Source organism: Lemur catta, chromosome 1 (assembly GCF_020740605.2).
Source record: "Lemur catta isolate mLemCat1 chromosome 1, mLemCat1.pri, whole genome shotgun sequence".
Lineage (NCBI taxonomy): Eukaryota > Metazoa > Chordata > Mammalia > Primates > Lemuridae > Lemur > Lemur catta.
Genome location: NC_059128.1, coordinates 244,582,556 through 244,606,601, shown reverse-complemented (window position 1 = coordinate 244,606,601; position 24,046 = coordinate 244,582,556). Strand labels below are relative to the sequence as shown.

Below are 24,046 nucleotides of genomic sequence, written 5' to 3'. Positions count from 1 at the left end.
TGAAAGTGGAGTGTTGAGGTCTCCAACAATTAGAGTATTGGAATCAAACTTTCTCTTTAGCTCTGATAATATTTGCTTTATATATTTGAGTGTTCCAATGTTGGGTACATATATTTTTAGAATTGTTATATCCTCTTGCTGAATTGACCCCTTTGCCATTATATAATGATCTTTTTTTGTCCCCTTTTTACAGTTTTTGTCTTACAATCTACTTTCTCTGATAGAAGAATAGCTACTCCTGCTCTTGTTTGGTTTCCATTTGCGTGGAATATTGTTTTCCATCCCTGTATTTTCAGTATATGTGTCTTTGTAGGTGAAGTTAGTTTTTTATAGATAAGATATAGTTGGGTCTTGTATTTTTATTCATTCAGTCACTCTTATGTCTTTGGAGAGTTCAGTCTCTTGCCATTGAATGTTATTATTGAAAGATAAGGACTTATTACTGCCATACTGTTATTTGATTTCTGTTTTTATTTTGTAATCCTTCCTTCCTTCGTGACATTCTTTGTGTAAAAGTGATTTTTTCAGGTAGTGTGTTTCAATTTTTGCTTTTTATTTTTTGTGAACCTGTTGTAGGTTTTCTGACTTGAGGTTATCATAAGGCTTGCAAAAAATATTTTATAACCAATTATTTTGAACATATGAGAACTCTGCTTACAAATAAACAAAGAGAAGTCTAGCAGAAATTCTACACTTTAACTGCATCGCCCCTCCCCATTTTCAACTTTTGTTGTTTCCATCTATATTTTTTTATTCTATTTATCTCTCAAAAAAATTATTGTCATTATTTTTGATAGGTGTTTTAGTTTTCCTACTCAATATATAAATGGTTTATATGCTGTGATTACAGCAATAGAGTATTCTGTATTTGTGTTCTACCATTCCCAGTTAGTTGTGTACCTTCAGATGATTTCTTATTGTTTATTAACACCCTTTTATTTCATATTGAAGAACTCCTTTTAGCATTTCTTATAGGACAGGTCTGGTTTTGATGAAATCCCTCAGCTTTTGTTTGTCTGCTAAGGTTTTTATTTTTCCTTCATGTTTAAAGGACATTTTTGCAAGATAAAACATTCTAGGCTTAAGGTCCTTTTTCTACAGCTCTTTTAATATGTCATGCCACTTTCTCCTGGCCTGTAAAGTTTCCACTAAGGAGATTGCTGCCAGACTTACTGGAGCTTTTTTATATGTTATTTTTTTTTCTTGCTTCCCCTATTACTTTTTCTTTATCTGTGAACATTGGGAGCTTTATTATTATATGCCTTGAGGTAGTCTTGTTTGGCTTAAATTTGTTTGGTGTCTGTGACTTTCTTGTTGCTGAATATTGATATGTCTCTCTAGGTTTGGAAAGTTCTCTGTTATTATTTTTTTTGGATAAAACTTCTTCCCCAATGCCTCTCTCTACCTCCTCCTTAAGACCAATAAATCTTATATTTTTGTGTTTGAGGCTGTTTTCTAGATTTTGTAGGCATGCGTCATTCTTTTTTGTTCTTTTTACTCTTTTTCCTTCCAACCATGTATTTTCAAATAGCCTATCTTCAGGCTTACTAATTCTGTCTTTGGCTTGATCATTTCTGCTGTTGAGAGACTCTGATACATTTCTCAGTTTGTCAGTTCAACTCTTCAGTTTTACAATTTATGTTTTATTTTATTTTAATATGTCAATCTCTTTGTTAAATTTCTCTAATGGGCTTCTGAATTCCTTCTCTGTGTTATCTTGAAGTTCATTGAGCTTCTTCAGGACAGCTCTTTTGAATTGTTTTTCTGAAAGGTCACATATCTCCATCGCTTAGGACTGATCACTGGTACCTTATTTAGTTCATTTGGTGAGGTGACGTTTTCCTGGATGTTCCCGGTGTATATGGATGTTCGTCAATGGCTGGACATTGGAGAGCTAGGTATTTATTATAATCTTTGCAGTCTGGATTTGTTTGAACCAGTCCTCTTTGAGTAGGCTTTCCAGATTTTCAAAGGAAATTGATTGTTGTGATCTAAATTTTTGGTCACTGCAGTCATATCAGTAATGGGGGTGTTCAAAGGCCAGTAATGCTATGACTCTTGAATAATCCTGGTGGTACTGCCTTGGTGGACTTGGGTAAGATATGGTAGAATTCCTTGGATTATCAGGCAAAGTCTCTCACTTGCTTCCTTCACTTTCTGTGCTGTGCCGTAGGAGTTGACATGGGCACTCCCTTGTGGCCACCACAGATGGGACTATACAGCAGGGCACACCTGAAGCCAGCTCAGTCTCACCCCAAGCCCATGGTGACTATTGCCTGGCTACCTCTGATGTTTATTCAAAGTGCAGGGGCTTTTTAGTCAGCAGGTGGTGAATTCTGCCAGGCCTGAGCCTTTCCCTTCAGGGCAGCAGGTTTCCTTCTGGCCCAGGGTGGGGTCTAGAAATGCCATAACGGTGATATGACATCTCTTTGGTTCTCCTAGAGAGAATTGGAACCCATCATATTAAGTGAAGTATCCCAAGAATGGAAAAACAAGCATCACATGTACTCACCAGAAAACTGGTTTCCCTGATCATCACCTAAATGCACATTGGGGAATGATACCAACTGGATATCAGACTGAGGTGGGGGGTGGGGGAGGGGATGGGTGTATGCCTACATGATGAGTGCATTGCGCCCCGTCTGGGGAATGGTCATGCTTGAAGGTGCTGACTCGGGGAGGTGGGGGGTGGGGGGAGGGGATGGAGGTATGACTACATGGTGAGTGCCAGGCGCACTGTCTGGGAAATGGACATGCTTGAGGCTCTGACTCAGGGGGATGGGCGGGACATGGGCAATATATATAACCTGAGCTTTTGTACCCCCATAATAAGCTGAAATAAAAAATAAAAAAAAGAAGCTAAGGCCTGAAATCAGGTGCTTCAAGAGACTGCCTGGTACTTTATTCTACTATGGCTCTACCTTCCCAAGTTGCAAAACAAAGTTCTCTGAACTCTTCCCTTTCCTTTCTCTAAGTGGAAGCAGATTCTACCTGAGCTGTACTACCTGTAGTTGGGGGAGGGCTGACACAGGCACCGGCTTGGCTGTCACCATTGGTGTCTCATTGGCTCATGTGCACTCCAAGTCCACTGGCTCTGTGCCAGTGCAACTGCAGGAATTGCCCAAGGACTGTAGCCTTTGTGGCCTGACTGCCTTATGAGTTTATTCCAAGTTCCAGGCTACATTTTATCTGCTTGTGGTGGGGCTAGCTGGAACTTGGGTTTTGGGGCAGAGGATTTTCCCTCTGGCCAAGTCCCTCTGTGGGGACTGGCAAAATTCTGCCTTGTGCTGTGGTTCTCTGTGATAGGGTGGCCCTGTGTTCCAATGCAAAGTCCCACAATAACTTCACTCTCCCTCCCCTGGGCACACAGATTACTTCTCTCTACTGGGAGCTCTGCCACTGCACTGTTGGGGGATAGAGGGAGGTGGCATAGGTAATGATCAATTTTCTTTTTGCCCTCTTCAATGCCCCTTTTCTGGATATAATGTTAAAGCCAGGTACTGTTATTACTTTGGTTCTTCTGTAGGTGCGTCCTTGCATGGATAGTTGTTGAATTTGGTGTTCGTGTGGAGGGATAATTGCTGGAGATTTCTATTTGCCCATCTTGCTCTGCCCCACCTCTCCACTACGTTTTATTTATTCCTAGTGAGGCCTCCAATTTTTAGTTACCAGAAAATATGCTGTGTTAACTGTACCAATACATTTTCAGTTATTCCAAATATTTCTTCCATTTCCAAATATTTTTCTGGAACATATGTATGTGTGAGGGTGTATATGAATACTTATGTGCCAGCAGATTGTCCTCTGTAATGGCTGCCAGAGTGTACTCTCTCATCAACAATATGTAAAGTTTCTTATTAACTACATATCTGACAATACTTGAAAAGAGAGCTTTTTCATTTTTGCTCATCTAATGAGTTTAAAATGCTATTCCAATGTTGTTTCAGTTTCCTTAAGTTTTAATGAGTTTGTGAATCTTTTCATATACTTGTTTTGTCTTCTGAAAAATGTTTTTATAGCCTTTGGGCCTTTTTTAAAAATTGAGGTAGGTGTGTTTTTATTATTGATGTGAAAAAATTCTTTATGTGGTCTAGATATTTTTCCCTTATAGGTATTAATATTACAAATGACATATCCCAATTTGCCAACTATCAATTCTATCTATAGTGTCCTTTGCTGAGTAGAAATCCTTAGTTTTGTATTATCAAATTTACCAATTTTTTCTTTATATTTTTAATTCAGATGTTTATATAAGAAGTTTTATCAAGCCCCAGATCATAGGCATTTGTTTATACTATATATTAACTTTATAGTTTCACTTTTCACATTTAGATCACTGTCCTTTGGGAATCAACCCAAAGGACAGTTTTATTTTATTGTTTTCATATAGTGAACTAGTTTTCTACTGAACATCTCAATCAATTGAAACATGATTTTGTATATACCCTTTATATGATATTTACTTCTTATATAAACATGGTTTTTGAGCTCTGTGTTGTGTTTTATGATTCACTTCCCTGTTATTGTGGTAAAACACATTTTACGATGGAATTACAGTATATTGTAATATCAGTAGGGCAATTCATCATTCTAGGATCTTTTTTTTTTTAATGACTTAGGTATTCTTGAAATGGTATCCTTTTCTATAAATGTCAGGGTAAGTTCACTGAATTTCTTTAAAATATTGAACTGGTATTTTGAGTAGAATTGAATTGAATGTATAGATAAATGTGAGGGAAATTGATATCTTTATAGTATTAAAGTATCCTGTCCGTGACACAGATTACAGTAATCCATTCGAGAGCATCAGATGTTCTCCCATGTATTCAGCAGGTCTTACGAGACCCTTATAGGGAACCAGCTGGCAAAGCAGAAACATGGAAATGTGGGTTCACAGGGCTTAGTCCTGGCACCACAAAGCAGAGTACAGAAAAATGCCTCTGAAGCTGAGACAATGACTTAAAGATAGCTAAATGAGATTAACTATCCTTAAGTGTTTGGTTGAATTCATTTAAGTCCCTCTGGCTCAAGGTTTGGAGTGTTTACCTATCTTTTCCCAAGTTAGCTTTAGCCATGTTTTTATTGTTGTTGCTACTACTTTTCATGGAGGAGAGATTTGTTAACTTCTTTGTAGCAAGTGAGATTGTTAGTAACATTCATTGAGTGTAGGGCAGGTGGGAGGGGGAGGAGGGGATTGGTATATTTATACCTAATGGGTGTGATGTGCACCATCTGGGGGATGGACACACTTGAAGCTCTGACTGAGGCAGGGCAAAGGCAATGTATGTAACCTAAACATTGAACCCCCATAGTATGCTGAAATAAAAAAATTAAAAATTCAAAAACAAGAATTATATGAATTTCCTAGAATTAATTCGGGAGACTCTAGTTTTCTGTGCATGGAATCTGTATTTTTTATGAGTTTCATGCTTACACATGGAATACCCATTCTTTTCCTTATATAAGCATAAAAATTATGGAAAATTTATAAATCATGGAGAAGAAAGAAAATTCACTGATATCCCTTCTTTGAAAATAATCACTGTTGTTTCAGGTTTCAAAGAGATCTTTGTCAGCTGTGTGTGTGCTTCTATACTTTGTGAATACACACACAAACGTCTATGTTATTATATAATATATAGGTTACATAAAACATAATAAGTTAATAGAATACACAATTTTAGGTAATATATTATAACATAATGTCTTATATATTATATAGGGAATTATTTTTTCAAAATTGAGGTTATTGTTAACCTATTGTTTCATAAGTCAATTTTTGCATTTAATAGAATATGATGAACACTTTTCTAAGCCATTGAATGTCTTCTTTGAAATGAATTTTACTGACTAAATGGCATTCAGTCATTTTACTATGCTATAACTATTTTTCCAACTTATTATCTGATAATAAAATTCTAGATGAGGAATTAGTACATCAATTTCTTAAATACTTTCTTAAAATTCTTAAATTGCCAGACTTTTCATGATTGCTACCAATTATCATGTACCAAACTGTTCTAGGAATTCCTTTTACTCCTAACTGTTTTGGATTATTTTCTTTATGTGTTACCATTATTAGCAACATTCAATTGAATAACAGGTGTGTGTGTGTGTGTGTGTGTGTGTGTATTAATTATTGGAAGATCATTTGTTTGTCAAGCATTTTGATGGATTTTTGTGTTCAAGTTTAGAAACAGGAGACAAAGTGGTGCTTAATAATCTGAATAGTAAAGATAAATTTGATGTTCTTGAAGAAAGCCTGGAAGGAGAGTGGATTCACAGCTAACATGTGGGTTGCAGTTGGAATTTGTTTATTATAAAATATTTTACAAATGGATATTTAACAATTATTGTTTGATAACTGACATGTATGTTTTGTCCTCTGTTATGAGCTATTATATACCTTCTATTTATGTGTTTACTATCTTTCTTCTCCCTTTATGACTCATTATTGTGTAATTTGTTCTATACTATGAAGTATTTCTTCTACTTTCTAAGGTGAATATATTTATTTTTTCTATTAACTTATAAACTGTTGCATTTAGCTTAAATTATTGTTCTAAATATTAACCGTTTTAAGTATATATTAGATCCTTTAAGTATATGTTAGAGATAATACTGACTTTGAATGTAATCTTCTTGACTGTGGAAACCATATGTTTTTAATTATTTGTAGCATTTAGCTTAATTCCATGTCCTTTTGACTTTTAAATACTCAGGAAATGTGCATTGCTTTGCTTATTGGATTTAGCTGCAAACTTTAAATTGGATTTAAATTGTAAAGTTTCACAGAGAAAACTGTAATATCAGCAAATACACACACATACATATTTTCTATGCATTTTGAGAATGTCTTCATGTAAAAGGTATTTCATGAATACTTATTGATAAACCCTCAGGTTTTTATATCTCTTAAGAATATTGGATTATAAGGAATATAAGTGATAATTAACATACACTCATTTTTGTCTGTTGCAGAGAACCTATGTACAAAATTACCTAAGTGCATTGGTTCCATATAATGTATTTCAAACCTGAAAGATTTATGTTCCCAACATGACCTTAACACTCTATGTGATGCATCATAAGGTTCTTTATTGCTATGCTTGCAGCAATTCTAGTTTATTATTCTATGGAATATAATGTGCAATATTCAGGGATAGTTTATTTCCTTGAAGTTTGCTAAGTGAATGGTTATTAAGCATTGTTATTTAGTTAGCCTCAGATATTTTTTTTCCTTTTTATTCCCTAAGAAAAGATAAATGAAACTTTTTCTAAAGGTTATTTGAAATAACAGCATAAGTTTATTGTACTGTTTGCCTTATTGCGCAGTAATAATTGTGTCAGATTCTATGTAAATGCATACAGTGCTTTTAAACAGTTTTATCAAAACAATATAGTACATCTAAATTACACTCCGGGTAATTAATAATTTGTGAGATTACAAATAGTGTGTAGGTGTAACCTAGTAGTTTAAAACTTCTATTCTAACTTCTACTAATTTGATATTCTAAAATAATTTTTTAACAATTGGAAATCAGTACCGCAGAGTTATTTTAAGAGAATAGTGCCTATGGTATTACAATTTTCCTGTTATATATGCACTTGCCTGCTGTGTTCAAGAATCATTAAATACAAATATGCCACACAAAATTAATTATTATAGAATAGTATAATTTATTCTAGTCAGACTTTCGTATATGGCACATATAATTTCTGTCTTTAAGTCAATTAATGCAGACAGACCTCACTTTGAAACCATGAAGTGGCTGGTGATCATAGATACAGTTTCATTTGTAGGATTCTGATGTCAAGCAAGCTTTGACCTACCAGGAACGATTCCCATGGAACTGAAGTCCTAAATAAAGTTATAATTTTAATTGAATTATGAAAGTCTAGTATATTTTGAAAACTCAAGTAAAATTCTATATTATTATAAAGTGTTAAGGCAATATTAATGGTTCAGAATATAACCTAGTAAGGTATGTACCGAATTATAGTCTTATCCTGAAAGATTCTTTATAAATTTATTTTACACATTGCATGTCTACAATAAGAAATCAATTTTCCAGATTTCTGCAGGAAGATTGTGCTCCTGCCCACACTGACACTCCACCCAACCTTTTCTTGTCGTAGCCATCAATAACTTCTTTGTTAACAAATCTAGTATACATTGAACTTCTTTATTTTACTGAAGCTTTCATCAGCATTAAATATGCTTAAATACTTTCTTCTTCATTAATAATTTTCTTCTATAAGAACATCATACCCTCAAGAGTTTCATTTCTCAATGTGTATTAGCATGTGAAGTTTGAATATTCTTTTATTCCATACTTGATATTTAAAAGAATTACCAATTTATAGTTTACTATATTTAAATAGTATACCTTTCAGTTAAAATAGAATGTTAATCAGAGTCAAGGCTATAGATGTTAATAATTACAACAAAGGTAGATGATCTGAAGGGATCTGTAAATCGTCCTTTTTTTATTAAAGTCCTTCTGTATTCAGTACCTCCTAAGCAGACTGAATATTATATCACCTGCTCAATTCACTCTCTTTCCTGATACAGACACATATTCTTAATATCACTTTCCTCTCATTCTCCTTTCCCATCTTGAAAACACACACACACACATGCACACACACACACACACACACACATGCACACACACAGTACCTCTTATTTCTAAACCTGAGTTCTCAGGCTAACTTAAAATCTTGTGCACTAACATAATGCTCAGTGAGTCATCTGATGTGTTCAGGCTTTAGCTATCATCTGATATGTCTATGTTCACCTAAGTCATTTTGATATCTCTAAAATAAGGTCACTAGGAGATTGCTGTAAGTTTACATATTTTCAATAATGTGTGATATTTAGAATCCTGACCTAAGCAGTAGTAGGTCTTCCATTAGTGGAAGCATTCAGAATTGTTTTAGTGAGAATTTAAGCCTTCTATTATTCATTTGTATATTCAATAAATATTAAGAACCTCCTGTGATTCTGGTATTGTATCCCTCTGGTATGGAGGATACAATGATGAACAAGGCAATGTCCTTGCCTCATAGAGCTTGCATTCTGCCTAAATTTATTTTAGCTTAAAGCCTTCATATGGCCAACATAACTTTTCAAACACCTTTAGTGTTGATTCTTCTGTTTTCTTTGTAAACACAGGTGAGTCAGTTCCTTCCTTTAAATCAGTTTCCTCATCCATAAAACCAGGATAAGATGCTTCATTCTCTCTACCATACAAGAATCAAATTAAATATGATTTGTGAGATTTTCTATCCTTCCTATATTGGGCACGTCCTATGGAACCTAGTATAGTATTCAGGGATTGTTGAACATAGGACAAGATAAATAAGATGAATATTGGCCATCTCTTTATTGTAGAAATCCTATAAATATGCAAAGATAATATTTGCAACATCTTATTCATTAGTTAAGTAAAAATCTCAACTTTTTATGATATCAATTAAAGCCATTGGATGTGTAGAAGATGTACTCCGAGAATTTTTAAGCTTCATGAATATATGACAGTTTTTTAATGGGATAATCATTGCTTATTAGTGGAAATTATCTGTATTGCAATATTTTGGTCCTGTTAATAGAACAAATCTACCAAAGTAAAAATTTAATTGTAAAATTTACTTAGTCTCAGCAGTTGTCTTTGAGATATACCCTTGAATTCTTACGTTTTTTATTAAATATCTTTGTAGTGGTAATAAAAAAGTTTCACATTTGCCCAAAGTGAAACAGAAATATATTTGCACTGATGCATTTTGCTTCTTGTTTTATGCTCCAAAACTAGTTATCATTTAAATGCAGAGCCTTCACTTTTCTGCTGCAAAAAACAGACTTATGTTATTAACTACATGCCTAGCAGCGGAATTCAGGGCACTAATTTCCTAAGTTTATGTCATTATATTGACTCAAAGTGAATATTTAAGTGGTTCTGGGGAAAATACCATATTAGAATAAGAAGGCCCCTTTTACATTGATGCAAAATGTTAGATGTGTATGTTTTAAAAATTAAGCCACTACGGAATTGCATAATGAGATGCCTGTGTACTATTCAACAACTTTAGTTTATTTCACTTATGCAAGATAAGATGAAGAATGTTTGGAACAAATCAGATATGTGCCATTTTTCCAAATGAAGCTTCCCTTCATTCTTAATGATTCTACTTTCTCATTCTTAGAATAAAGTTTATTTTCTTCCCTTTCCTGGATCCCTTTCCCATTTAAATTTAGTTTATCTGGGGAAATAATTTGTTATCATATCTAACTAAGGAATTATAAATTTATCATTATCATTTATCTATTGTTTCTTTGTTTTATTTTAACCTATCTTTAAATTGCCTTTTGGGAAAAAGTATGAATAATAATATGCTATCTCATTGCTATATTAATGAATCATCTACCAATATGTTGCTAGCATTTGGTCTTTTGAATTCTATATTTTTAAAATGGTCATTTATTATATTCTATTTCCTTTGCATATTCCCCCTTTATGTATTTATCATAACCACATTTTGAAGAAAGATATTTTCCCCAAATATTTCTTCTCCTTTTATATTATAATTGGATCTGTTACAAATGGAGGCTGAAATAAATTTAGGATGATAATTTTAATATTATAGTACAGAATATTTCAGCATGTGATTACAAAAATCAACAGATAAAGGGGAAGAGAGGAAAGAGATTCTATATACATACAAATAAGTACTTATTTATTTTAGAAGCCAGGTAAAATTCAAAACCAAAATACTTTCATTCAGCTGTTCATTTCTTCAGTGTTATTAGAATGCTTCTTTTTTAATTATCTGCTATCAGCATAATATTTAACATTGGGTTTTACTGATTTTTCTTCTCCTTTTTTTTTTTTTTTTTCAATAATCAGACCTACCCTGTAGCTGTTTATTGTCCTAAGGTATCCAGGGTATGATATTTCCCCCTTCCCTTTCTCTCTGGAGATACAGAAGTGAGCATGTTAATCTGAGGATAATTGTTCTTTTATTTTGCTATGTTCTTTGGGTAAGTTATCAGGACTTATCACTGCCTTTGAAAATACAGTTAGCTTTTCACTGGTCTATTCTATGTTGAGAAACAAACTGCTTTTATTTTAAAATTTCAGAGTTTATTTTTGAAATAAAACTTTATGTTCTTATTGAATTTTGAAGATTTTCAGAGGGAGGAAGGTATAAATTTGCTAAATTTTCCTTAGAACACTGGATATATGTATCAATTTACCAGCATATTATCTGAATATTCTTTGTCTAGAAAGGCTATTTGATTGCCTTATTTGGTTCTCTAAGAAAAGAAAGCAATCTGATTCCTCAATGACTGCTAGCTGTTTAAGAATTAATTTCCTTATTCTAACTTTCTATGCCCCGAAGGAATTCAGCTTTTTGGCCTAGTTTATTTAGCTTGCTATGGAAACAAACATTCTTGTGTGGATGAGGATGAGTTTTTAGAAAACCCTCAGGCATAAATTCATTAAGTACTACTCATAGCTCTTTATACTTCCTATCACTTCTAACAAACATTCACATTAAATGGGACTGTCCAAAAGGTCTTCAATAGAGAAATATTCTTAAGTGCTATAGAGCTGTATGCACATATTCTTGGCAACTTTAGCCTTGCACCATGTATATCCAGTGAGTAAAATTCCTTACTCCTATTAAAAACAAATATACATATAACTTATTCTACAGTTGTGAAATAGTTAGATACACAAAAACCTGATAAGCATAGACATTACAGAGTAAAAATAATCAGACTTGTCATTAGTTCTCTTCTAAGGTTGATCAATTCAGTCAGCTTCTTGCTTTTATTTAATAGGCGCTGAACTGAAATATCTCAATTCTTCCCTCTCATGTTTTTTTTTGTTATTTTATGACTTAAAATACCATTATATAAAACAATTCACCAATATATAATGTAGAAAACAGCTTAGTAAAGCAAAACTTGAACCCTACATCCTTCTGCAGAATAGAATATCTTGCAACCTATATCTGTTCTTATGTCCTGGATAAGTAGAACAGAGAGTATCTTTTGTCTTATGGTCATTTTATGAGTCTTTTTTTTTCTTTTGGATCAAAGAGTGGCTGTGTGCGGTAGTTTTGCCACTGAGAGTCTCTTGTTAAATGAAAGCTTTCGGCTGAGCAAGAATTAGTTATCCTTCAAAGGGTAGCCAGAAGGAATGTCTCACGACCCATATGGCTATAGATGTACATGTTATGGTATGATAAAGTCAGTGTGGCCACAGGAAAAAAATGAGAATGAGAACTGGAAAGAAATTTATAATACTTGCAAAGTCCTAGAGAAGGAGATCAGTACATGCCATGCAGGGCCACAGAGGAAGCAGCAGGTTTCGGTCAGGTAGCAGAAGACAGGAGTGAAGGGAAAGTTTAGTCCAGAGCCCTTTTTGAGGTTTCTGCAGGAAAGGTAAATCAAGGAGAGCAAACACTTTAGGATTGGCTAGTTTGAATAATCCCTGTGGGATTTAGCTTCTAAGTGCCTGATACGTGGCCTAGGATGATTTAGGCCAGGAGAAATAATGAATGACGTGGTGTGTGAGAGACAGATAAAGGAGGTGGTTGCAGCTATAGACTTGGGAGTGGTTGGCTTTCATACAAAAGATACCGTGCCAGGCTCGGCCCTTTGGTGTCTAAGATTTGTATAGCCCTGGGAGGGGCAGTCTCCCACACTGCCCCTATCTTCTCTCAGAAAGATTTTTAGAGATAGATCTCAAAACATCATAGAATACAGAAAATAAAGCTAGAAAACCTGGTTCTAGTTATGGTCCATGAAGTGCTGGGCAATTACTTTAATTTGTAGGCATTGAATTCCTTATTGATATCATGAAAATGAAAATATCTGTCTTGCTTTATTGGACTGATGAGAACAATATGAGTTAATATTTGTGAGAAAGCTTTGAGAAATGTAAATTCAGTATACAAATGGTTGCATCAGGGGTCATTACATCCCAGGATATCTTGTAACATGTGAAAGAAAGAATCCCTTGGAATACAACTGATTCTCACTTAACTAAAATTTCTCAGTGAGCAGGACACTGCATTACAAAACTTTTCCATCTATCACTTTGTAATACATCTGTCTACTCCTTGATCCCAAAAAAAGGTTTCACAAAATGACTATAAGACAGAAGCAGCTCTCTGTTCTACTGATATATGCCATAAAAACAGAAATAATTTTCAAGATGTTCTCTGCAAAAACATGTATGATTTGCTTTGCTTTGCTTTGCTTTATTGAGCTTTCTACATTATATATTGGTGAATTAGTATGTATTTGTATTTTATTTTAAGCCCTACATAAAAAAAAATATTTTTTAAAAAAGCAAACATGATATTGAGGAGTTGAAATATTTGGGTTCAGTATCTATTATATAAAAGCAAACAGCTGACAAAAGTGACCAATAGAATAGCAGAATTAATGACAGTTTTGATAATATCTTATCCTATAATTAATACATTTACCAGGTTTATGTACCTCTAAACATTTCACAGCTAGAGAATAAGTTATGTGTTTGTTTTAAGTAGGACTAGAAACTTTAAGTGTGACAGAGATAAATTTGCTTAAAAGTGTATGCGTGTAGCTTAGTGTTTTTTTCCTGGGGGGCGGTGGACAGGGTGGGCACAGGGTTTCTCTGTTGCCTGAGCTACAGTGCACTGGTTTGACCATAGCATAGCTCACTGAAACCTCAAACTCCTGGGCTCAAGTGATCCTCATGGCTCAGCCTCCTGAGTAGCTAGGCCTACCTGTGCCACCATGCCCAAATAATTTTTAAAGTTTTTGTAGAAATAAAGTCTCATTATGTTGCCCAGGCTGGTCTCAAATCTTGGCCTCAAGCCATCTTCCCACCTCAGCCTCCCAAAGTGTTAGGAATACATACGTGAGCCACTCCACCTGGCCTTAGCTTACTTTTCATACATTAACTTCTAACACTTTTCTTCTTCTGCCTTATTGAATCTTATAATTCTGTAAGGTTCAAGTCAGGTGCCTCGTTCTTGACTGAGCCTTCCAAACCACTACAATTATGAGTGTTATTGTCCTTTGATCACTTACTATATGTTTTATATACTGTTTAGTTGTTACACTCAAAGCTGTACTATCAATTATGTTTCATAATTTAGTAACTTAAGGGTATTAATATAAGTCCAAGAGACCAAACTCTATACCCTTTTTCTTTATTTTCCTTATGGAACTTAACACACACTATAAATTTGCTAAATATTGTTATTTGCTTATTAACACATGATGTGTAATTGACAAATTATGAGGTAAAAAGTTGTTTGAAGTAAATGTTTACATTAACCACCTAATAATAGAAGGTTTTAAACTCTCTTTGATGTTAAAGAATAATTAAAGTATCTGACATTCCAAGTGAAATTATTTTTAATCATTACCATCTTTAGATCAAGGAAGGGAATACCCAGCTCTTTGCCTAGAGCTTTAGATGATCTTGCCCATATACTCTTCTAGCCACACTTCTCTTCATAAAACTATGAACTTGAGGGATGAGAAAATATGTCACTTAGAATTTATGCTTTCTTTCTATACCATACCATAAATATTCAAGAGCCCCCAAATTCCTTGCTCAAATGGTTTCAAGTCTACCTTCAGGAGCATCATGGCTTCTTATTGGGATCCATCCTCCAATGGGTCTATTGTGCTCTGATGTGCTCAGCCTATATTGAATGGAGGACCAAAGTTGGCAGCTTTTTGTACCAAGGGAAAGATACAGTTTATATAGGAGGGCTGAGATGCTCATACATGTACATATGTGAAACTCCTCATGGTATGAGATAGAGGTAGAGTCGGGGAAGGTAATAGAATGGGATTGAGTAAGGCTAGAGGCTGGCACTCTATGAACCACCAAAAGCTGCCATGGAATACTAAGGAGTCCAAGTATTTTAGAAATGAACCTGGCCTCTCAGAGTGTTAAAGTATCTTTACAAAGTAGGGAAATAAAATATATTTAAGGTTTGATCTTATTTGAAGAATGATTTATCATTTTAAAATATTTAGGCAAATAGTATGGGAGCCTCCATGCTCACATTCTTGCCTTGGGCCCATAGATGTTTAGTGTCCCTATTTATTTTAATATTTGAAAATTATAACTGAAGGTTGTATATGCATAAAGACAAATATAACTACTGGTGACCCTTGTACAATGCGAGAGTTGGGAGGGGCAACCCCTTGTGTAGTTGAAAATCCACATCTAACTTTTGACTACCCACAAACGTAACTATTAATACTAATAGCCTACAATTGACCAGTAGCCTTACTGATAACAGTCACTTAATACCTATTTTGTATGTCATATGTATTACATAGTGTTCTTGTAAAACAAGTATGCTAGAGAAAAGAAAATGTGATTAAAAATACCATAAGGAAGAGAAAATATATTTACTATTTATTAAGGGGAAGTGGATTACCATAAAGGTCCTCATTTTCATTGCCTTCATGTTGAGAAGCCGAGGAGGAACAGGGAGAGGAGGAGTTGGTCTTGCTCTCTCAGGGATAGCAGAGGTAGAAGAAAATCTGCATATAAGCAGATCTGCACAGTTCAAACTTCTGTTGTTCAAGGGTAAACTGTATATATAAATGCAGTATTTCCAAAAGATACATTATATCTAAAATCTGTTATAATTTCTATATCTACTGGTTATATATTTTATAGTAAATTTCATGGCCTTTTAAATCTATTTTAGTCTTGAATTTATATTCTTATTTTAGGCATTTAGATTCAATTTTATATACCTAATATAAATGAATTTCTATAATCCTTGATAAGATGAAATTTACCAGTTGATCTGTTCTGACTGGGTACATGAGTCTAATTTTGATTTCCCTTTTTTTAAAAAAAGAAGAGAGAAGAACAAACACTATTGTTCATCAAACATCACAAATTTGACATAGAAAATGATTCATTATTTTGTTAAGTATCCTTATGCACTGTCTTTGAGAAGAATCACATTTCACATTATGTGTGTGTATTTGCATATTTCTTTATTCCTTGGTTTAGCTCGGTCCTGTCAGTGAATATATATTACAATATATATTACATTTTTTTTATTCCTGACCTTTCTCTACACCTAAACATCTCCCAACCCAAAATATTTTTAAATAAAGAAATTTATAATTTCATAAATTATTTTTTCCAAACAAGAAGCAATCTCACATTTTAGTTAAATTAATCTCACATTTTAGAAGAAAATGTTTGATGAGCACAGCAAATACTTTAATTGATATTAAGAGATATAGTTTGAAGACATTAAAATGTAATTACTCTAATTTATTGGGAATATAGTTCTATAGTCCCATATGGTATAGGAGAGGATGTAGTATAGACAATAATAATTACATATTTGCATTACCTGAAAAACAAAATCAAGTCTGATTTGAAATTTATTCAGCATTAGAATAATCAGTAGATGAGTACTTTAGAGGCTCTCCTATAAGTAAAATGCTTAGGATTTTAGATATTGACTTTAACAGTTCCAGGATTTCTTGTTATTTAATATTATCTTTGTTCACAGTTATATTCAGAATGATTAGTTGGCAGTCTAAATGAGCTGTGAGAGTTCTGGTTTGCCTTTAAATTTAAATGTGAGAGTAACGTGAGACCCATGATACATTAGGATGAAAGATACTTAGATGGGCAATTTCATATGTGTTTCCATGAAATTATTGAATTGCTTCTGTTAAACAATGAATGTATTTTGTAAAAATATCCACAGTTCAAAAGAATTCATTGTTCTTTTTATGAGAAATGGTTTCTGAATTTCAAGCAAGCAACTTACAAATAAAATTTTTAGTTAGAAATTGTAGTTAATTTTGTTTCATGGATAATATAAATTATTTGTAGAAATTTACATTATATAATTAAAAGTCCTTAGTGGCATAATAGTCCTATATAGTGAAGAAAGTAGTCATTCTGTTAGAAGCTATACTAATTGAAATTCAACCAGCTTTGATTAAGTAACTCTCTACAGCCAATTAAAATGAGAAAATGCAAGCAGAATGTGTTAAATAATCTTATTATAAATCATTGAAGTATGATATCAAGAAATAGAATACTTATTCACTATAGCAAACCATTTATCATTTCCAGTATACTCTAATAGAAATGATAAACTATGATAACTAATATATTTTCCCCACATGGCTATAAGGTTACTAGAATGTTTTTTTCATTTATTGGAAATTCTCGGATATAACTATACAAATTAAATACAATTACAACCTAAATTTACAATATAGAATTATGCAATAGTAAATATATAAATACTGATGAGACCAACTGATTTCAAGGCACTCAAATATTTATTAAATTTCTAAAAAAAAGAATAAACAAAGTCTTTCTATGAAATTAAGTGGCAAAATGCTTGTATGTAAAGATGCAGTGGTGAAGATAATATAATAATGTAGCTCAGAGGAAATGCCAACATGCTTAAAATGCTGATAAATACTTTTTTCTTGACCCCTCTCTGACCCTCTGTCCTTATTACCTAGTGTGCTTCCAATGCCCACTCACACTGTTCCTAACATATACCTATACACTCCTGCCTCAGGTATTATATTTACTGTGTCCTCTTTGCAAGGTTCACTCTCTCATCTCTAAAACGTTGCTTAAATGCCACCATCCCAGTAAGGCATTTTTACCACCCTATTTAAAATTGTAACCCTCCTCTCCATCTACCTGGCTTATTTTCCCCATTATACTTTCTACCATATTATTCAGTTTAATCATTTATACTTATATTGTCTCTCCTCACTCTAAGATAAGCCCCATAAAGGCAGGGAGTTTTTGTTCAGCTTGTTAACTGCTATATTCTCAGTATTCAGAATAGTGCCTGGTAAATATTTCCTGAATAATCCTAAAGACTTCGTGTGTCTATTTCCCATCAAAATAGCCATATAAATATTTAATTGAATATTGGTAAACATACTTCAATTTCTGGCAAATTATACATGAGGAAAGATGGGAAAACTGAAGTGCATTTGTCATGGTCTATCTTTTGTTCAGATAATGGATGCTGTTTAATGTTCTTATAGGGTTCCAGGAACTATTTTAAGTGCTTTACATATATTTAACTTATTTATGCCTTACAGCAACCGTGTACTATTAACTCCCTTTTACAATTGAGAAAAATAGAGATTAAAAATAAATTCCCTTGATCATACAGTTAGTATGGAGGAAGGAAAGACAGGCCAGCTGATTCCAGAACCCACTCTTAACCAAAGGCTCCTGGTTAAGCACTCCTGCGTTATTGCTTTGAAGAGCTTCATTTGTATCATTTTTAATCATTTTTCTTTCACTAAAAGAAAAAATTGGAAAGTAATCGTTTCTGTTTAACCACTATGGTTTTATAATGTAATTATTATTTTTCCCTTCTTGCAGTGGGATGCCATCACGGAAATGGATGAACACAATCGGCCCATTCATACGTACCAGGTATGTAATGTAATGGAACCAAACCAGAACAACTGGCTTCGGACAAACTGGATCTCCCGTGATGCAGCTCAGAAAATTTATGTGGAAATGAAGTTCACACTGAGGGATTGTAACAGCATCCCATGGGTCTTGGGGACTTGCAAAGAAACGTTTAATCTGTATTATATGGAATCAGATGAATCCCATGGAATTAAATTCAAGCCAAGCCAGTATACAAAGATCGACACAATTGCTGCTGATGAGAGTTTTACCCAGATGGATTTGGGTGATCGCATCCTCAAGCTCAACACTGAAATTCGTGAGGTGGGGCCGATAGAAAGAAAAGGATTTTACCTGGCTTTTCAAGACATTGGGGCATGCATTGCCCTGGTTTCAGTCAGAGTTTTCTACAAAAAATGCCCCTTCACTGTTCGGAACTTGGCCATGTTTCCTGATACCATCCCAAGGGTTGATTCTTCCTCTCTGGTTGAAGTACGGGGCTCTTGCGTGAAGAGTGCGGAAGAGCGTGACACTCCTAAACTGTACTGTGGAGCTGATGGAGACTGGCTGGTCCCTCTTGGAAGGTGCATCTGCAGTACCGGATATGAAGAAGTTGAAGGTTCTTGCCATGGTAAGAAATAAACATTTAATAGTTTATCTTTTAATGATCATCTTTAAATGATCATTTTTAGAAAGTAAGTATGTTATACATTTATTTTCCAATAATATTTGAATGCTATTCCTGACAATTATGCAAAAAATGGATTCATATTAACTATAAGAAAATTGCTGATTTTTTTTTCCTCCTAGGAAAGGTGTAGGAAATTGTACCATATTGCTTTCAGTAAAGTAGTTAAATAATATGAATTTCTGTATTCACCTAATTTTTATAAAGGAAAGCAACATAAATGGCATCAAAAAAAAAAAAGCACTGGGGATTCAAAATGGAGATTTGCATGATCTTTATGCTTTGGTTGTTTATAGAAACTATGACATTTAAAGACAATTTAAAAATAATTCTTTCTTTCATATTGAATTGCAATAATTGAATAGTTCTTAAATGAAATTCAGAGCAAGACCCTGTCTCAAAAACAATAACTGGAATTATATTTACATAAATGAGGAATTCATATATGTTTTATTTCAAAAACTTATAGGCTAGTTTATATGGGTGTTAAATGTTTCGTGGTTGAATACTGACCTTACCAATTTATCCTTTGCTATTACTATCTTTTGCTAATATTCAGTGCAATTTCCCACCCTATAACATGTTAGCTTTTTATATTAATAGCAGTATTTATATAAGATCTAATTATCAGTAAATATTAACATCATACAGTGTTAGTTAACAACTCTACCTTTCACATTGTTGTAATAATGAAATACCCATAGTTTTCAAAAGGATACATTTTTCTCTTTTTATTTGATTAATTTGGTGAGGACTTATTAATCTAATAAATATATACACTTAAATATTTTATATAACCCTGATTAATAGAATCTATTAAATTATATTTCCATTAAGGATCCATAATCAAAATGCAAATGTAGAAATACAGTTATTTCTTGGTAAATAGTATCATACTAGAGATATTTCCCTCTAAATGATAACTTATTTGTAAGATTTTTTTAATAGCACTATATTGAATATGTTGACTTATTTACCAATGTTATATTCACATTCATTAAAAAGTATCATAATAAAAGGATCTGAATAGGAATTTCTCAAAAGAAGACATAAAAATGGCCAACAGGTATATAAAAAAATGCTCTATGTCATTAGTCATCAGAGAAATACAAATCAAAAATACAATGAAATATAATCTCAACCCAGTTAAAATGCCTTTTATCAGATAGGCAATAATGAAAGCTGGACAGGATGTGGAGAAAGAGGAGCATTTAGTGCAACCACTATAGAGTACAGTATGGAAGTTCCTCAAAAAACTAAAAATAGAACTATATGACGAAGCAATCTTATTGCTAGGTATGTATCCAAAAAAAGGGAATTCAGTATATTGAAAAGATACCTGTACTCCCATACTTATTGTAGCACTATTCACGATAGCCAAGGTTTCGATTGCCACAAGTGTCCATTAACAGATGAATGAATAACGAAATTGTGGTGCATATCACAATTGACTATCATATAGACATAAAAAAGAAAAATCCTGCTACTGGCAACAACATGGATGGAACTGGAAAACATTGCATTAAGTGAAATAAGCCAAGCACAGAAAGACAAAACTTGCATATTCTCACTCATACATGGGTGCTAAATATTAAAAATCATTGATCTCCTGGAGACGGAGAGTAGAATGATGGTTACCATAGGATGGGAAGGGAAGTGGGGAGGGGGGATAAAGTGGGGATGGTTAATGGGTGCAAAAATATAGTTAGATAGAATGAGTAACATTTGATAGAATAACAAAGTGATTATAATCAACAATTATTTAGACTATACTTTAAAATAAGTAAAAGAATGGAATTGGAACTTCTTAACACAAAGAAATGATAAATGCCCGAGATGATGAATACCTCAATTACCCTGATTTGATTAATTCACATTATATGCCTGTTTTAAAACATCACATGTATCATATAAAGATATACAGCTCTTATATATCCATAATGATTAAAGATTTAAAAATGAAATAAAATAAAATAAAATAAAGGATCAGAATATATAAATAAGCAAAAAACATACTTGTATGCATATAAGAGTCATGGGTAATATACGTGAATTTTTAAAGGCTTTATCTATTTGTAAAGCACTTGGGTTCTTGACCCTTCAAAAGTTCACCAGATCCTCCAGTGATGATTATGTTTGATAACTGAAGAATATTAATATTTTCATGAGAAATCTATCATATATATTTTATAAAGTATGAATTAGCTTTTCTCTAATATTTCGTTATTAAAGTGGGTTTCATTCCAATTTATCAATATAGATTGAATCTAAAATTTTTATTCACCTACAAGGATATATAATGGAGCAAAAATAAATTATAAATGATCCTGGAGGAATCTAAAAAGACATTACGTTGAAAAGTAAACTGAAGAAAAATTCATACTTACAAATAATTATTCAGTGAAGTTGGAAAAACAATAAGAGCTGAGGATAAAATATATTACACATAATAAGCATGTAGTTTTAACAAGTTTTAAATTAGGTAGAATATAGCTATTAGTAAAAATAATAAAAGTTTTAAACATATTTAAAGAATAATTTAATAATCTAAGGATTTATGTGTTTAGCTGTTTATAAATGTTTGTATTTTTTATGGCATTGAACACAGGGTTAAAGTGACCAACCATGATGGCTAGATGTTTTTTTAACTTAATATATTTACTGTGTGACATTTTATTCTTATTTCTATGTCTTAAAATTTCTTCAATTGTTTGGCAAAGAAACTTTTGGGCAAATAATAAACAGCATCAGTTTATCTAGAGCTTCTGATAGTTTTTATGGCTTGCTATCTTTGTTATATTTTATTGCAGAAACTTGAGGGAGTAGGCACAGTATAAATGTTCATCACTTTGTAACAGATGGCAGAAATTGAAAGAATTAAATTTGAATTTTGTAGCTATGACTTACTAACATTTAAATCAGTTTTCTTATCCATAAAGTAGTGGTTATAATCAACTAAAGATAAAATACATGTAAAAACGATTAAAAACAAACATATTTGCCTGATTCTAATCGAATAAAATAAATTGCTATTTACAAGCAAAGGGGAAGTCAGAGTGGATGTGGAGACTTCATTTTAAAAGATAAGTATCGAACACTCCCACCAGTCTCCATTTTAGAGTATTTACATGTGTGTTTTTGATGCTTCATATTGCCCCTTTATAAATCCTCTGACAGTAATTTTATCATTGCTTCTATTGACATCTTGTCCCATTTCCTAACCTCAGCAAATTCTGCCTTCTGTTTTTACGTCTTTTGAGCAACCCTTGTCTTTTTAATATCTCTTGCTCTTTTCATATTTTATCTAGCTTCTTGGCACCCCTTTCTTCTAACTTTATTTGTGATGGAATTTCATTCATCCTTCAGGGTCTAACACAAATGTCATATATCTGAGTCTTCACAAAGTTAAGCCTTCTCTCCTCTGTGCTACAATTTGTGCTAATTATGTACATGTCTGTTTCACCAGGGCTGTTAGATAAAACAGGTGTATTTAAAAATCACATGTGTAATAAAGGATAAGAAATGTATTGATGAGTAATCACAAGACACTGAGTAGTTAAAGGTACAACCTCTTAGTACTTCTGTGAAATTCTCTGTTTCTTTTCATTTCTGTGAAATCAGAGTTTTCTTCAGGAAGGGTTGCAATAATTTAGATCTGAAGGACCCTAGAAAATACTTCCGTCATTTAATGAATCAGGACACTAAATTACCTAGAACAAAATTTAATTCCCTGGGGCCACACAATAGTAACTAATATTAGATTGAGAACTCAAGCCCAGATATTTCTCAATCTGGCCTTTTTGTGTTTCCCTCCCTCCTAGCTTCTATTCTCCTTTCCTCACTCCATCCCTTTCTTCTCTCTCTTGCTTTTCCTCATTCCAGGCATCTCTGCCCTTTTATGCTTTAACTCTTCCTGCCTGCCAAACCTAAAGCACAGGTGCCCTAAATTACTCATTATTAATTAGGCTGTTTTTGCCCTGTGTTTATTTTGGGAAATCTGTTATGGGCACTAATAGAACAAGATTTACACATCCTTTCTGAAATTCAGGCTGTGGAGGATGATGGAAAAATATATAAATTTATCTGTAACTTTGCTTTCAAAGGTGAGACACGGGAACAATTACAGTGAGGCTTAAGGGTTTTTCATAGTTTGCTTGAATGAGTTTGAAAATTCTTGGTCTGCTATGCAACAAAGACACAATAAGCTGTTTTAAAATAGAATTAATCCATATCTATTTGTGCTATCCATGGCTAATGAACGATGTATATTTACTTGCATTTAAATAATGTATTATTTACCATAACAGCTATACTACCAAATGTTTGAATTTGTGATTCTTTTCTGCATAATATTGTTATGGTATACCCAGATTCAAATCCTAGTTGCACAGAAGAGAGAGGCACACTCTTATTCTTGTGATATCAATTAGGCTAGAATGAACAGAAACATTATATTAAGCATGTTTGCTAAAAATCTAAAAGCAAATAAATAATTAAGATTACTGTATTATACATAATAAGTGATATTTTAGTCTTATCTCAAATCTCTCAAATCTCAACTTATTTTTCATAACTATTTTAGTTTTATTTCATACATTCATAATTAAAACTGTCATATTGGGCCTTTTAATGTTACAAATTTAATTTTTTAATTGTTTTAATTCTGCCTAATGTCAGTTTTCCTAAAGGTTAAAATTTAAAAATAATGTTGATTTGTACAGTACCAATTTACATCAAATAGTCTTTGACTTTATATATCTAAAACTGTTTTAACATTATGGAAGAAATAATTGGAAACGATTAACATGCAAAATTGAATGCAATTTTTGTTCAGTCTTGTGAGTTCTGAAGTGACATGAATCCCTAATAAGCTCCTCTTGAACATTAA

General features: G+C 33.0%; 1 protein-coding gene across 1 annotated transcript in view; it reads left to right on the top strand.

Annotated features, from left to right (window-relative positions):
• Positions 1–24,046, top strand: part of EPHA6 (EPH receptor A6) — an 836,036-nt gene that overhangs the window by 143,001 nt on the left and 668,989 nt on the right. The window contains exon 3 of the mRNA XM_045557615.1: positions 18,438–19,101. Coding sequence (XP_045413571.1) covers positions 18,438–19,101 — 664 coding nt within the window. The remainder of the gene's footprint in view (positions 1–18,437; positions 19,102–24,046) is intronic.